The sequence below is a fragment of the Mytilus trossulus genome, chromosome 11, assembly GCF_036588685.1.
Source record: "Mytilus trossulus isolate FHL-02 chromosome 11, PNRI_Mtr1.1.1.hap1, whole genome shotgun sequence".
In the NCBI taxonomy this organism is placed as follows: Eukaryota; Metazoa; Mollusca; class Bivalvia; order Mytilida; family Mytilidae; genus Mytilus; species Mytilus trossulus.
Window position 1 is genome coordinate 54,919,289 of NC_086383.1, and position 15,787 is coordinate 54,935,075.

Here is a 15,787-nt window from a genome sequence, read left to right on the forward strand (position 1 = left end):
AGCTTTCCTTGAAGGATCAGGGTTGGACGGGATGTTAACATCTTGCTAGGCTATTTAGTGTTATGCCAATGAATTCTATAAAATTCCCTGTACCGTACTTGGAGCATATTCTTAGACATGTGTCGTTGAATGATTGACGTTGCGCCAGAGCAGTTTTGGTGTCTAGCGTACTAAATTATAATCTTGATACTATTTGACTCTCTCAATCTCACTTCCTGCTGCAAGCATATATATATATACAGTTTTCAACGGTGATTCCTCTCTATCACTGTTTTAGAATGATAAGGAATATTGATATGTTTTGTTCATTTAAATTTCTAACCACTTTTTGAATTCCCTGTCCTTCATCTAAGACCGTCGTCTGCAAAACCACATTATTGGAAGCTGACATGTTTGTGATCTTATCCAAGGGAGATAATTTAAGGAAGAGCATAGCAGATGGACTCTAGTTTCAGATAATTTATTGATTTTTGCACTTGCAGTCATTAATGTCTTATTCACTTTTTGATCAGATTGATTATACTGTTTTAAATTTTATATGGTATTTAATTTCCAACTGTCTTTAGAATTTGATTAAAACTCAAATAAAAATGTGTTATTTTGGGACTTAGATCACCAATCTTCAAAGGCATAAATTATATAATGAAGATATAATAGTCATTTGCCAAGCTTACTATTTTGTTGTAATATAAAAAATACCTCATGGTTAATCCCCATAAAACTTTAAAACATATCTGGAATGGGTCTTGCAAGTTAAAAGTAAATGCATTTTATTTGTATTGATCATAACATAGTAAAATGGATGGGTTTCAGCTTATAATTCTTTTCAAACGCAACTACCCTATTCAATATGCTTCTGGGTCAGTCTAAAAAGGTCTAAAAATTGGATAATTCCTTTGTTTCATAATAAATTTACATCATCATGCAAATGAGGCTGTTACAAAAAATAAATATATTTCTGTTAAAAAATCAAGTGGTAAAATTCTTTTATATTATGTCAAGGATTAATATAATGTATTTAAAAGAGGGACTAAAGATGCCAGAGGGACAGTCAAACTCATAAATCGGAAATAACCTGACAACGCCATGGCTAAAAATAAAAAAAAGACAAACAGACAAACAATAGTACACATGACACAACATAGAAAACTAGAGAATAAGCAACACGAACCCAACCAAAAACTAGCAGTGATCTCAGGTGCTTCGGAAGGGTAAGCAGATCCTTCTCCACATGTCGCATCCGTGTACCTTATGTGATAACAAATCCGGTGAATAGTCTAATTCGGTAGGTCATATTCATTAAAGGGAAGGGGATTGTAGTTACGACGTAAGGAACATATTCGATATCATTTGTGAAACGGTTATTCCATTACGGTCAACCAACTCGTGATGGCGTCCGAGTATTGAAAATTAAAAAAAAACTTCTTGGTCTCATCAAATTGAAAATGCCTGAAACCGATGATACTTTCATATTTTCTTGAAGTCTCACAAAATAATGTGGTGTGATTGAAATTGAAAGGGTTAAGATTGTTACTCGTACCATCGAGTTTACATTAATTTCATTCAGGTTTATTTGCATTTCACATGTTTAGAGATGGCATTAGGTTAAAAGTATGACAAAGTTTTCCACGATGAAGGTTGCACATTCAGATGTACATGTAGGTCTTCGCAGTATTAGATCAAAAATAAAATAATGAATTAAACCGTAAAATTTAAAAAGATTACTGGTTTAAAGTTACTTTTAAAAAAAATCATGTTAAATAAATAGGTTTACTTAATATCTTGCCCCCAGCTGATATACAAGTTGTAATGTAATGTAATGTAATTCTTATAAATTTTTTCATGTTTATTAATGAACAATAGCTGATAATTGATCAGTCAAATTGATTACACGATGATTATTTTTAAAGAGAGCAAATTTATAAATGATTTCAATACACACTTATATAGTATCTAATAAAATTGACAAAAAGTCCGGTTAACCGGTTTGCATGTTTGGTATTCAGTATTTGGTCCTTCCGACGGTTAACCAGTTAACCGTTGACAACAATGATATTAATCAAATCAAGACAGGATCAGACAGGAGTAATGTGTTGAAGTTCTGATTTATGTTATGTTGTGGTTATTATTCGAAATGCGATGTAGGATATAATTCTATTTAGTCTAAAATATTTCAAAATCTTTTTAGATCCTCCGTGTGAAAGTATGGAAGTCGATGATCATTTCAGTTCAAGTATAACTACTCCTGATGTGCAATCAGTAAGTTTAATTTCGTAGAAAACATGTCATATGATATGTTTTATGTTTTAATTAGGTCTTTCCACTTTTCTGTGGAAAGACCTATTGTTTTTCTTCTGATTAGTTTTCTTCTTCTTCAAACATTTGTTTCGCAATATGTCGCTTTGATATTTGGTATATGATATCGAACAGTTTATGCGCTTTTGAAATTTACCCTGAGTAACCAAATACTTTTCTATGTAGGAGTTATCTCCCCAAACACTGTTTTCCTTGTGTTCACAACTCCTTCGCAACCGTAAAGATAACGGCAAATTTATTTTACAAAATTGCTCGTTATATCCTTCGCATGATTTGTCCTATTTTGACCGAAGCAATATGACCGCTCCATATGAGAGTTATTTCCCCTTATGCATCTGAGAGACCTAGCATCTTTTGATTTGAGGTCCGTGGTCCAAAAAAATGAAAATTAGGTCAAGGTCAAAGGTCAGGGTCATATCCTTATATTTGAATTTGGCTTATTTTCGCTTATATCAAAAGACCGTATAAGATATCAACAAATTATTTTTACTAAATTGTTAGTTGCGATATGTCGTAACACATAATTTTTTATTGCAAGGGCACGATGAACGTTAAAGGGAGTTTTCTTCTCTCTTGTATTTAAAAATACGCGTTAAGTGATATAACTCCTTAACCAAATATAATTAAGACCTATGGTCTTTTGATTTGAGGTCCTTAGTTCATGACCTTGAAATTGATCTCAAGGTCATAGCTTAATTTGACGTTCCAGATTTTGACCTTTGCTTTTATTCTATATGTATACATGATAAAGCTATGAAACTTTTAGAAAAAGGTGTCAAACCATTTAACCTTGAAAATAACAACCGGAAGTTACCTTTTGTAAACCGGAAGTAGCTATTTTTGTACTTTATAAATATAAAAGTATATAGAACCAGATATTTTTGGAATCAGTGTCAAGTAAATATTCAAATATAATCGTAAGTAACATTTTTCAAACCGGAAGTAAAAAATTATCTCCCTTATTAAAAAAAAATGTATGGAAACAATATATTTTTGGAATCAGCTTACTAGGAGCTATCATTTGACGATTGTAATGACATTTTAAAGTTAGTTTCACAACTTTCATATAAAAAAACATTGGTTTGATGGAAAGACCTTTTATGAAAGAAAGACATTTATGTGGTGTTTGCTCTAAAACTATTTCAAGGCTGATCATTCGGGTAGGAATTTGCATGTTTATAAATTGATATTACTCCACTTTAAATTCATTCTAAATATATAAGTCATTTTAATTATTAATCATTTGAGTGTCCATTACATTCACTTATACTCAGTCAATCTCGAATGTATATCTTTCCCGTCTTACGTGTTTTACAACAAAGATATGTGACGTATAAATTTGCTGACGTCGGACACGCGAAATTGTAACACGATGATGACTGCTGTACCCATATTTTGACTTTTTTATTTATAATGTCTTTTTAGTTCACGCATGATTGTAATATAACGGAATTTGATGAGACTTTTGTACAAAAGTGAGAGGTTTAGCGCTATAAAACCAGGTGTCATCAACCATTTTCTACATTTGAAAATGACTGTACCAAGTCAGGAATATGACAGTTGTTGTCCATTCGTTGTTGATGTGTTTTGTTATTTGATTTTACCATGTGATTAGGGACTTTCCGATTTGATTTTCCCCTGGGTTCAGTTTTTTTTGTGATTTTATTTTTTTCATAGAAAATAAGTACTAACTTAAATAGTAACGCTTCAGGCACCACGCATTTCAACCATAAGCATATTTTCATTATTGATAAAATAACAACTTTTTTTTTCACAGATATTTTTGTACTAGGATTGATGTGCCGATTTGGGGTCAATCTAACATTACATTGCAATAAATAGTCCACAGTGATTTTGAATATGTATCTTCTAGTCAATCATGAGATAAGATTGCAGGTTACACACTTACTGAATTGTACAAATATATATCTGCAACACGTGTAGTACTGCATTATGAATTTAACATAAATTGAAAAGTAATTAAAATGCGTCATCAAAGACAAATTACAGAATTGATTTTACATATGAAACCTTAATAATAGTATCATGTCTTTCAAGCAACAACAACAAAATATAATAGTGCAACCACAGAATCAATTTCAACAAGAAAGTAAGTAACAACAATACTGTGGATTCATTTATTTTAGTCGGTACCATTTTTCGTGGATTACGAAAAAATTGCATGTTCGTAGATATTTAATTTCGTGGTTTTGCTGAAGTCTGCATATAAGCCTATAGAAAATTTGTTATTCGTTGAACATTTAACTTCGTGGTTCACCTGTACCCACGAAAGCCACGAAAATTGTTATCCAACGAATAATAATGATTCCACAGTATATATTATTTTTGGTACATTTGATCTATTAAACTAAACATGAAAGTCAAAAAATTTGAAGTCTCAGATTCTTGTTTCTGATGGATGTTAAACTTTGTGTTTCCACAAAGCTTTAAACGGTTGAACATTGTCATATATTACTATGTATTTGTTTTTTAACAAGCACATACACAAATATGGTAACTACTTCCGAAGGAGGTATACTAAAACTAAGTGTTCTGCCATTCGAAAATAATATTTTAAAAGCATTATGAATTTACAAATTAACATTCTTCAAGTGCTCAAAATACATCATTCTGTTAGACAACCGTATATTTATAATTTCGAATTGAGTTTTACATATTGGCATTATGGCCTCAAACTTCTTAACTGTAGTGCAGTGTATATTTGTAGGTTCCCAATCCTCAATCTGTGTTAAAATCTTTTAAAATATCATGAGATGGAGCAATCCTATTGCTACAAATGTATTTTATGAATTATGTTCACTGGAATATGATATGAAAACAGTCATAATGATCAAATAAAATTCATACAAGTAATCACCTTAAATAAGATGTATTGTCTTTTGAACGAATTGCATTACTCTCTGAAAGTTTGTGTATCCTATCAAAGATTTAAACCGACTGTGTTGAGATAATGTTGAAGTCTCAGATCGCTTGTTTAATCATACACAATATGTATGTGCATTGGTTAAAAATGTGTTGTGATGGCGAATGTATGATTGGTTTTCATAAATGTACTCAAATTTAATAGACTTAATAATCAAAAGTATTGCATGGACAATAGTATATAGTTGGAAACTGTACATCGCCCTTTAAAAGTGATTTCGTTAGTTTTATTGTTTGATGGTTGCGTTATCATTGACGTACAATATACACCCCTTTAAAGCATAAAAACAAATTTGACATCATATACCTTGATTAAAGATTTGATGTTAACATGTATTTGCGTAATTTAGATGGAAGCCGACCGTATTAGTATGCATTGATTTTATAGAAAGAATGTTTTGTAGATCATGTATATGTTATCAGAAATGTTGGTAACCATTTCATTTTTTTTTGGCAATACTTTATTCTGACATATTTTGTGAACTTTTTAGATGCTGTCATTCAAAGTATGGATATAAAAAAACAGCATTCCGGAAAAAGCGGTTTTAAAATTTCTATTCCTTCTGTGCAAGCGGTAAGATTAATGTCGTAATAAAGAAATGTCATGTTTTATTTTGAATCGTCTGATGTGGTCACCTTACTAATTGATACTTTTTATTGATGCTTGTGTTTACACTAACTCTAGGCTGAGCGTTCATCTGTAAATTCATACTACCTTTTATACTGAAATAATTTCAAGTCAAAGTAACTCTTTAGAAATAATTATGGCTAAAAGTAGAACATACGGTAAAATGCAGTGTTTTGCTTATATCTCTGAAACTCATATTTCGAGTTATCTGACATGAAGTTAAATGATATATGAGGTTTACATCTGTCTGCCCTCAAATTTGCAGACCGATTAGACAACACATCGTTGGGTTGCTGCCCTAAATTAATGATTTTAAGAAAGTTGTGCAGAATTTGATCATCGAGTTGAATTTATCTACAAATAGAGATAAACTGTCATCTGTCAGCAGCAATAACGTTGTGCAAAGAAAGAACAAATAGGTCAACATGATCAACATTTTCAATCGACACCCCTTTAAAAGTAAATTCTTAACAATGTTTCGTAACTTTTGTTATCTTTTACAAAAAGTGGTGTTTAGTTTAAACATATAATTCCAAGGACCAATAACCATACAAGCCAACCATCATGGCCGACATGGCTGGACTTTGCAAAAGTATAATGGCTGCATTATTTCATGCATGAATTGTAGAGAAAAATATCAAACGAGAGACACAGGCTTCTTGGCGCCTCTAGTTTTGTTTTTGTTTTTTGGACTTGTGTTCAGCTTTTATTGACAATCACTAGTCTTGTGGACGGTTGTCTCATTGTCAATCATACATCATCTTCTTTTTTATAAAATAAAGGGATGAATATTTTTTTTAAATATGCGTCTTCAATTCAATCATACGATACGTTTGCCGGCTACATACACTGACTTATCACTGTTAGAAGTTGATAGCTGCAACACTTATAGTTTATAGTTGCATACTTATACACTGCATTTGAAATTAAGCAAACAATTACAATTTAACAAAATGTGTTCGCAAAACACAGTACACTAAATTTTAATAATAGTATCTTCCTTCTTAAGCAAGTACATCAGAATATAAAGGCTCAACCACAGAAAAAAGGTCATCACCGTCGTAAGTAAATTTATATTATTTATTGCACATTTGTTATCAAAGATTTTGACCGACTTCTTTTTGTATGATTTTTGCTTATTTTTATATTCTAGTTGGGGTAGAACACAGCTGAAACAGATCATAAGACATCTTCCTCTGTCTAAGGCAAGCAAAATGTCGAAAAATCATGATTTTCCCCAGTAAATAAGTGTTTAGAAAGACTGAACATGACTTACTAAGAGATTAATTACCCTTTTAAGAGCTGCCAAAGTCAAAACGACACATTTGTTTACGAAATAGTTGCAGCATTTATTTGAAAAATAACAAGGTACTGTCGAAACATTCTACGTTCGCGGTATGAAAACCAAAAGAGAATTTATACATAAACAATCCAATAGGATTAGCTGATGTACATCTTTGCCTGAGAGAAATACATATAAGATGAGTGACATTATGCAACATTATGGACGGTATTTTTGACACAGTGACTATAATATTAAAACAAGGTTACTATTTTTATTTTATTATAAACACCAGTAGTGGTGGAAATAATCCGTACTTAATGTGTCATACCCCCAACTCATAGTACGTCGTATCAAGTTGCATACGAAAAAAGGTTAAAAAACAATTACATTAAATTTTACAGTTGTAGGAAATCAATCCTACATTTCATTACATATACATAAATCTTGGATCTTTCAAAGCAGCATTATTTTTTTCAGTTCGTGTTTGTATAGAATATTTTGGAAAACTGAGGTTACATGGTTACTAAAACTTGTACACAGGTTACAAAGAGGTGAACATTAAATTGATGAACTTCCAGAGATGGTTGTTGTTTTTCTTTTACATGCGATGAAATGTAACAGGGAATTTTGTCTATATCATTAAACTGTTCAGAATAAAACTTAACTCATGCCAAGTATTTCTTCTTTTTAAACAAGGACAAATTCTGCACAATGTTGTTGAAAAGTGAAAATTTAACGAAGACTATTAAGGAAAAATCAATGGTGGTATTACACATAAATGATAAGCTGCATGTGCAACTTTGACCTTGTTTGTACTCTCATTTGCTAAAATTGCATGATCTTAAAATGAAATATTATAAAAATGAAATATTCTGAGTTGATTGAGTCTCAAAAACATATTTTATAAGAAAAAGGACTATACCATGATTATTAGTAGACATCGAAAACTATACTTCCATACAGAATTTCTTTTTTACTATTTCTTCTTCTTTTTTTTTACTACGATATAAACTTTTTCTATGTTTTTTTTCCTCCCTTTGGAACACGGCGTGAATTTAGGTTTCACGTAAAGACTTATAACAACCATCATGGAGTCAGTAAACTAGTTTATACTGAAACTACATGTGTTTATTTCCTAAATATAGTAACGTAGATATATTTTGTATATTGCCAATTTCATTCTGGGACACTTTTTCCACAATCAGGAATCCATAAAGGGATGAAAATAAGTTTGACATTTCAGTTACGATTTTAAAAGCTATCAATGTATTAATCTAAGTTGCAATATAAAACAATATTATGTCAATACCATATAGATATAAACTTTTTTGTACTCGGTGCAAAACTGGGAAAGGGCTCGGAAGAACCTCACCCATCCCCAGTGTCTCAGCCTCATACAAAAAAGTTTTAATTTTCCTGACATTGACCTATTATTTTATATAATTTTATATATATGTCGTGTACATTTTATTATTTGGTACAGGTTATTGCTTGTACAAAATTTTCATACAAGTAATTACTTGTATAAATAGAATTGTACATGTAATAACCTGTACACATTTTGTGGAGAAAACGATAATACATGTAACTTGTACAACTCACTATCTTTCGCATTTTTTATATTTGTATTGTGTTTGTTTTTCTGTTCTTATTTTCAAGTGTTTATCAGTATTTTTTTTGAAATGTTTACAAATGAACGAAGGACGCAAAGTGAAAATATAAGCTAACGTGACTGTCAAACCTTGTTAAAATTTAGCTAAACAGATAGATGTCACGTAAATACGGACTTCTGGTACAAAGTGACATGGTAGTTAAAAGCAAAAATAAATTGGTACCCTCCATTCATTTATTTTCAAACATACATCATGACCAAAAATTGCATACATATATCATACATTGGAAATAAAGGTCAAGCTTTTACCCAAGACAATTACATGGAATTACACAATTAGTTAATTTTTGTGCATTTACATTTGCCTGTTTTACAACCACCCCGACAGCTGCAATGAACATGACCTTGGCCACCACTTAAAGAAAGCAATTGAACTGCTTTTCTGACGTTTACCACTCTTTTTGACTACTTAAATGCACAGTTTTGTTCATATATTTGATATATAAATGTACTCACATATTGAGAGTTTATACCTTAAGGCAAAGTATGAAATATATGTTAAAAGGGGAACAGTTTGTTATGAACCTCAAATAGGCCAAGGTAAAATAATGATTTGTACAAATTATTATCTTTTCCTCCACCATAGTATATTTATACAAGTAATAAAAGAGGGACAAAAGATACCAAAGGGACAGTCAAACTCGTAAATCTAAAAACAAACTGACAACGCCATGGCTAAAAATGAAAAATACAAACAGAAAAACAATAGTACACATGACACAACATAGAAAACTAAAGAATAAACAACACGAACCCCAACAAAAAACTAGGGGTGATCTCAGGTGCTCCGGAAGGGTAAGCAGATCCTGCTCCACATGCGGCGCCCGTCGTGTTGCTTATGTGATTACAAATCCGGTAAAAAGTCTAATTCGGTAGGTCAAATTCATGAAAGAGAAGGGGATTGTAGTTACGACGTAAGGAACATAGCCGATATCATTTGTGAAACGGTTATTTCATAACGGTCAACCAACTCGTGATGTCGTCCGTACAATTTACGAAGGGATGATTTCAACTTCACCATTTGGAACTCTTGGTTTAATAGCTTCCTTGTGAGCAGTAACTCTCTATTAAGAAAACGATGATAGGAAATGCAAGCACGGGAATATCGTATCAATTGGGAGATATATACCCCGTATGCAGGTGCTGCTGGAATGTTGCTACTTAGAAATGGAAAGTTCACAATTGGAAAGCTGAAATCATCTCTTTTGTCGTAAAGTTTGGTCTTCAACCGACCCTCATTGTCAATTTCTAGATGTAAGTCAAGATATGAAGCCGACTTAATAACCTGTATGATGGCATGCTCTACATATATATATATATATATATATATATATGTCGTGTACATGTTATTATTTTGAACAGGTTGTTACTTGTACAAAATTTTCATACAAGTAATTACTTGTATGAATATAATTGTACAAGTAATAACCTGTACAAATTTTTTTGGAGAAAAAGATAAGAACTTGTTCAGATCCTTATTTTACCTTGGCCTATTTGAAGTTCACAACAAATTGTTTTCCTTTTAACATATAGTTCATTACTTTGTGAAAGATACAGAGAGACTATTGGGAATGTAAAGGAAGCAAAACTTAGTTCCAAAAAGACTGCTCTTCAAAGATATGTTAAGGCAATATGATGTTTTGAGTGTAGCAGGCACTGAAAAACTCATTCGTAAAGGTGACGAAATTTAAAATAGTACTATTCTACAGTTGATGAACTTTATCCGTTGATTAGAACTGCACATTCTGGAGTTAGCAATGGAGGCATCCACAAGACATATAAGGAGTTAAAAATAATTTGCAAATATCAGCAGAGAAATTATCCGAATTTTCATTCAGATGTGTGAACAGTGCATTTTGAAGAAAAGTCGTACTGAAACCACAAAATATTAGTTGTTCGTCCTATCACTTCTAGACTTTAATTCCCGTTGTCAAGTAGACCTTGTTGACTATCAGTCATGTCCAGATGGAGAATACAAGTGGATCATGCACTACCAGAACCACTTTACCAAATTCAGTGTACTGTGCCCTTTAAAGACAAAAATAGCAGCTGAAGTGGCTTACGAGGCGCGTTTTTGACGTATTGAATTTTAAACCTGATTCTTTTTGTTATTTATTAAACATGTGTTTCTTTGTCTAATATGTTCTCCTATTTATTTGTATTGTAGTCCTGTAATATTATGTTGTCATTTCAATGTTATATTTAACTTTGCAATTAAAGTGCGAGGTTTGGCATGCCACAAACCCAGGTTCAACCAACCATTTTTATTCCCCTTTAAAAATGTCCTGTACCAAGTCAGGGAGATGGCCATTGTTATATTATTGTTCGTTTCTGTGTGTGTTGCATTTTAATGTTGTGTCGTTTGTTTTCTCTTATTTTTGAGATATTACTATAAGACGTGGCACGATACTTGTTTATCCCAAATTCTTGTATTTGGTTTAGATGTTATATTTGTTATTCTCGTGGGATTTTGTCTGATGCCTGGTCCGTTTCTGTGTGTGTTGCGTTACGGTGTTGTGTCGTTGTTTTCCTCTTATATTTAATGCGTTTCTCTCGGTTTTAGTTTGTTACACCGATTTTGGTTTTTGTCCACGGATTTATGAGTTTTTAACAGCAGTATACTACTGTTGCCTTTATTTACCAACTCACTGACATTTTTCTACTTTTGGGAGCTCCACATATACTGCAAAGTGATAATGGAAGGGAATGTACGGCTAATGTTATTACAGAACTTTAACTCCTTTGGCCAGAGCTGAAATTAGTGCATGGTAGACCACGTCACCCTCAAAGTCAGGGGTCTGTCGAAAGAGCAAACGCTGACATAAAGAGTATGATGATTTCTTGGACACACCAAAACAACAACACACACTGGTCCGAGGGAGTAAGATTTGTGCAATTCCATGAAAACAGGTATATATTTTTTAAAAAGAAATTTTTGTTTAATCATGTAAAATAAAAAGAGCAAAAAAACACACCCCAAAAATAGTAATTTCAAAAATAATATAGACTTTTTCTAAATAAATTGTTGACACAGAGATATGTCTCAATTGTTCACCTAAATTTAAGAAAGGGAATCGCGTATATATCTGATGGACAGCATCAATGCTTATTGATACATGTACAATGTTACTTGACAATAATTTCGTTGACAGTGTCTTGAAATTATCTGAGATGAACTGATTGTATTGCAACTCCAGACACAATAGCATTGATCTGTAATTAAAAGTAGTACATATCAAAGTTACTTAAGCAGTAAAATCAACATTGAAATTTACTTATAAAGTCAAAGTCACTGGCTCATACAGTGTCTCAAAATAGTCGTCAAATAGATATGTTATGATGTTAAGGCAACTTCATAAAAAATATCATTGACCAGTCACAAGAAGTTCATACCAATCAGACTTAAGCAGAAAACTAACATTAATGATTCAATTTGTTGTTGTAGTGGTTGTTGTTTATGTTTGATATTGAACTATTAGCATTCCCTAGTTATTTTTTAAAATAATTCCATGTTTTTATTTTTTTCCCCAGGTCACACCATAGAATAATTGATCAGTCGCCGTATAAAGCTTTATTCGGAAGTGACCCTAAAGTTGGCTTGTCATCATCAGCCCTTCCAAAAGAATTACTTGATACTATAGAAACTGAAGAAGATTTAATTGCATTGACAACAGCGACTAGTGACGACAATGTCAGAACTTACATTGAGACAGAAACTGATCTTGACACAAACACTGAAACGGAAACAATATTTGACACAAACACTGACACGGAAACAATATTTGACACAAACACTGACACGGAAACAATATTTGACACAAACACTGACACGGAAACAATATTGGACACAAACACTGAAACGGAAACAATATTTGACACAAACACTGACACGGAAACAATATTTGACACAAACACTGACACGGAAACAATATTTGACACAAACACTGAAACGGAAACAATATTTGACACAAACACTGACACAGAAACAATATTTGACACAAACACTGACACGGAAACAATATTTGACACAAACACTGACACGGAAACAATATTTGACACAAACACTGAAACGGAAACAATATTTGACACAAACACTGACACGGAAACAATATTTGACACAAACACTGACACGGAAACAATATTTGACACAAACACTGAAACGGAAACAATATTTGACACAAACACTGACACGGAAACAATATTTGACACAAACACTGACACGGAAACAGATCTGGAGATAAACACTGAAATGGAAACCGATATGGACACAAACACTCAAACTGACACCAATCTGGACTCAAACACGGAAATTAATGTTTTAACTAGTACTAGCACTGAAACTGATGTTGACACAGACACAAATTTCAAAATAATACGCGCGAGAAAACGAGCCCTGTCAGGCCAACAAATACAAGCCGATGAGATGTTGTCTTCTTCCAAAAAAAGATTAAAAGATTTAGAAATTGGAGACGATGTTATAATACCAGTACAAAGAGTAGACCGTGGACCGATGGACTGTAAGAACATCAAAGGTGTTGTGCTTGATATTGCAGAAAATGGATATAAAGTAGGTACCAAAGTTGGAATCATGTTCGGTTTCATGAGTCGAAATCAAATTGAAAAGATTCAGAGAAAGGAATTGACAATATTGGACATAACATAGAACACAGAGGTTAACGTCAGAAAAGCAGTACAATTGCTTTCTTTATGTGGTGGCCAAGGTCATGTTCACTGCAGCTGTCGGGGTGGCTGTAAAACAGGCAATTGTAAATGCAAAAAAATGAACTTATTGTGTAATTCAAGATGCAATGCTTCCTTGTCTTGTGCAAACAAATAGGTTTTTTAATCCATTAGGCTTGACTTATATTTCCAATGTGTGATGTTATGTATGTTATTTTTTGTCATGATGTATGTTTGAAAATAAATGAATGGAGGGTACCAATTTATTTTTGCTTTTAATGACCATCTCACTTTGTACCAGAAGTCCGTATTTATGTGGCATCTAGCTGTTTAGATAAATTTGCACAAGGTGTCACGTTAGCTTATAGTATTACTTTGCGTCCTTCTTTCATCTTCAAACTTCTAACATTTAAAAAAAATACAGATAAACACCTGAAAATAATAACAGAAAAACAAACACACTATAAATTTCAAAAAAATACGAAAGATAGTGAGTGAGTTGTACATGTTATTATCTTTTTCTCCACAAAATTTGTACAGGTTATTACTTGTACAATTATATTCATACAAATAATGACCTGTATGATGGCATCATACAAGTAATTACTTGAGGTATGAAAATTTTGTACAAGTAATAACCTGTACAAAATAATAAAATGTACACGACATATATATAAAATGAATAAATAGTCAACGATCAATCTTACAGGGCGATGGATCATGTAATATGATTCTGTACACTACAAAATATAATATATAACAATTCAAAAAGGGTACAACATCACCATTAAATAACTATAAAATAAACAAATATTAGATATTTCGGATAACATATATCCTGCTTCAATAATAGCACGATGTCAAATGAATCATGTCAATATATTCAAACTGAGAAACTTTTTCAAAATCTGAAATTTATACAATCTAAGCAAACACCAGACGCTGATACAATTCTAAAATTTCCAAACACGGCTCAAAGATTACAAATTAAGTTATGCCAAATAAAAATAGTTATTTTCGATGTGAACTGGCACAACTCTAAATTTCCAAAGGTTGTGACAGTTTTGATGTTATAGCTGCATTGAGGGCAGTCCTCAAACGAAAAGTTAAAAAATGTCCTAAACGATCCAAGTTGGTATAATATTTCAAATTTAACAACGGTAGGGCAATTGCAACAGAAACTACATATATAAGCCTCCTTAATGAATAGCAGTTTAATAATGATAAGAAAAATAATCTAATGAGGTAAAATAATTGAACGTGGCTACGTACTTATACATCCATCCCGAATGAATGGAGCCCTGCAATTTCAACTGTTATTTTTAAAAATAATTTCGAACTGTAAAGCCAGTACTAAAGCTGGACTTATTAGAAACAGGTGATGACAGGAAAATGAGGGACTCATTCTATGTTTTTTCATTTATGCCCTCTGGGGAAAGTGTCCGTAATTTTCTTATCCAAAATCTTTGCCGAGCGAGTATGTCGACCTTCGACCAACCCTCGTTGTGGTTTATGATTGTGATAGTAAGGTTTTTGAGATCAGCTTGTGTGTGCCCAGGTGATCTCAAATGACGACTTACGGGTAGGTCGGGCTTGCAAGTGTAGTCACTTCGATGACCATTCATGCGTTTGTTGAATGGCTGCTCAGTCTCGCCAACATACTGCATGCCACATCGACACTGAGAGAGGTATACAACATTCTGGGTTTTGCAAGTTACATTGCAATATATAGTGTACACAGACCCAGTCGAGTGGCAAGTAAATTTTTGAGTATTCAGTATTTGTTGACAAGTCAGACTACGTCTGTTACCACATGACTTGCGACATCCTGCAATTTAACAGCTTTTATTTGAGGAAAAGTCAGCTCTAACGAATAAGTCTTTCAGACTTGCTGGTCTCCGAAAAGCTAAGACAGGAGGATTGGGAAAGATCTTGGATAATATAGGGTGTTTGGCAATAGTTTGTCAATTGGCACGGATCAAACGTGAAAGTTTAGTAAAGGCTGGATTGTATGTAAAAACAAACGGGACTATTTAACGTTACATGTACACAGTAAATAAATTATATAAACGCTTCAAAAAGTGTACACAAAAACTCCAAATACAAAAAAAGGTAACTATAAATGTAATTATTATAAATATTTCGGATTACAGATAGCCTTCGTCAGTTGGATTCTGTTGTTAAATGATGCATCTTTAAGTCTTCCTAAAAATCAAACTTTTACTGAATCTTGAAATGTATCGATAAAAAAAGTCAAACCGAA

General features: G+C 32.5%; 1 protein-coding gene across 1 annotated transcript in view; it reads left to right on the forward strand.

The window, feature by feature from the left end:
* LOC134690171 (clumping factor A-like) overlaps window positions 1-13,507 on the forward strand; it is a 29,628-nt gene extending 16,121 nt beyond the window's left edge. Inside the window, exons 4-6 of the mRNA XM_063550149.1 lie at window positions 2,189-2,259; window positions 4,359-4,426; window positions 12,376-13,507. Coding sequence (XP_063406219.1) covers window positions 2,189-2,259; window positions 4,359-4,426; window positions 12,376-13,507 — 1,271 coding nt within the window. The remainder of the gene's footprint in view (window positions 1-2,188; window positions 2,260-4,358; window positions 4,427-12,375) is intronic.
* Window positions 13,508-15,787: the final 2,280 nt, after the last annotated feature.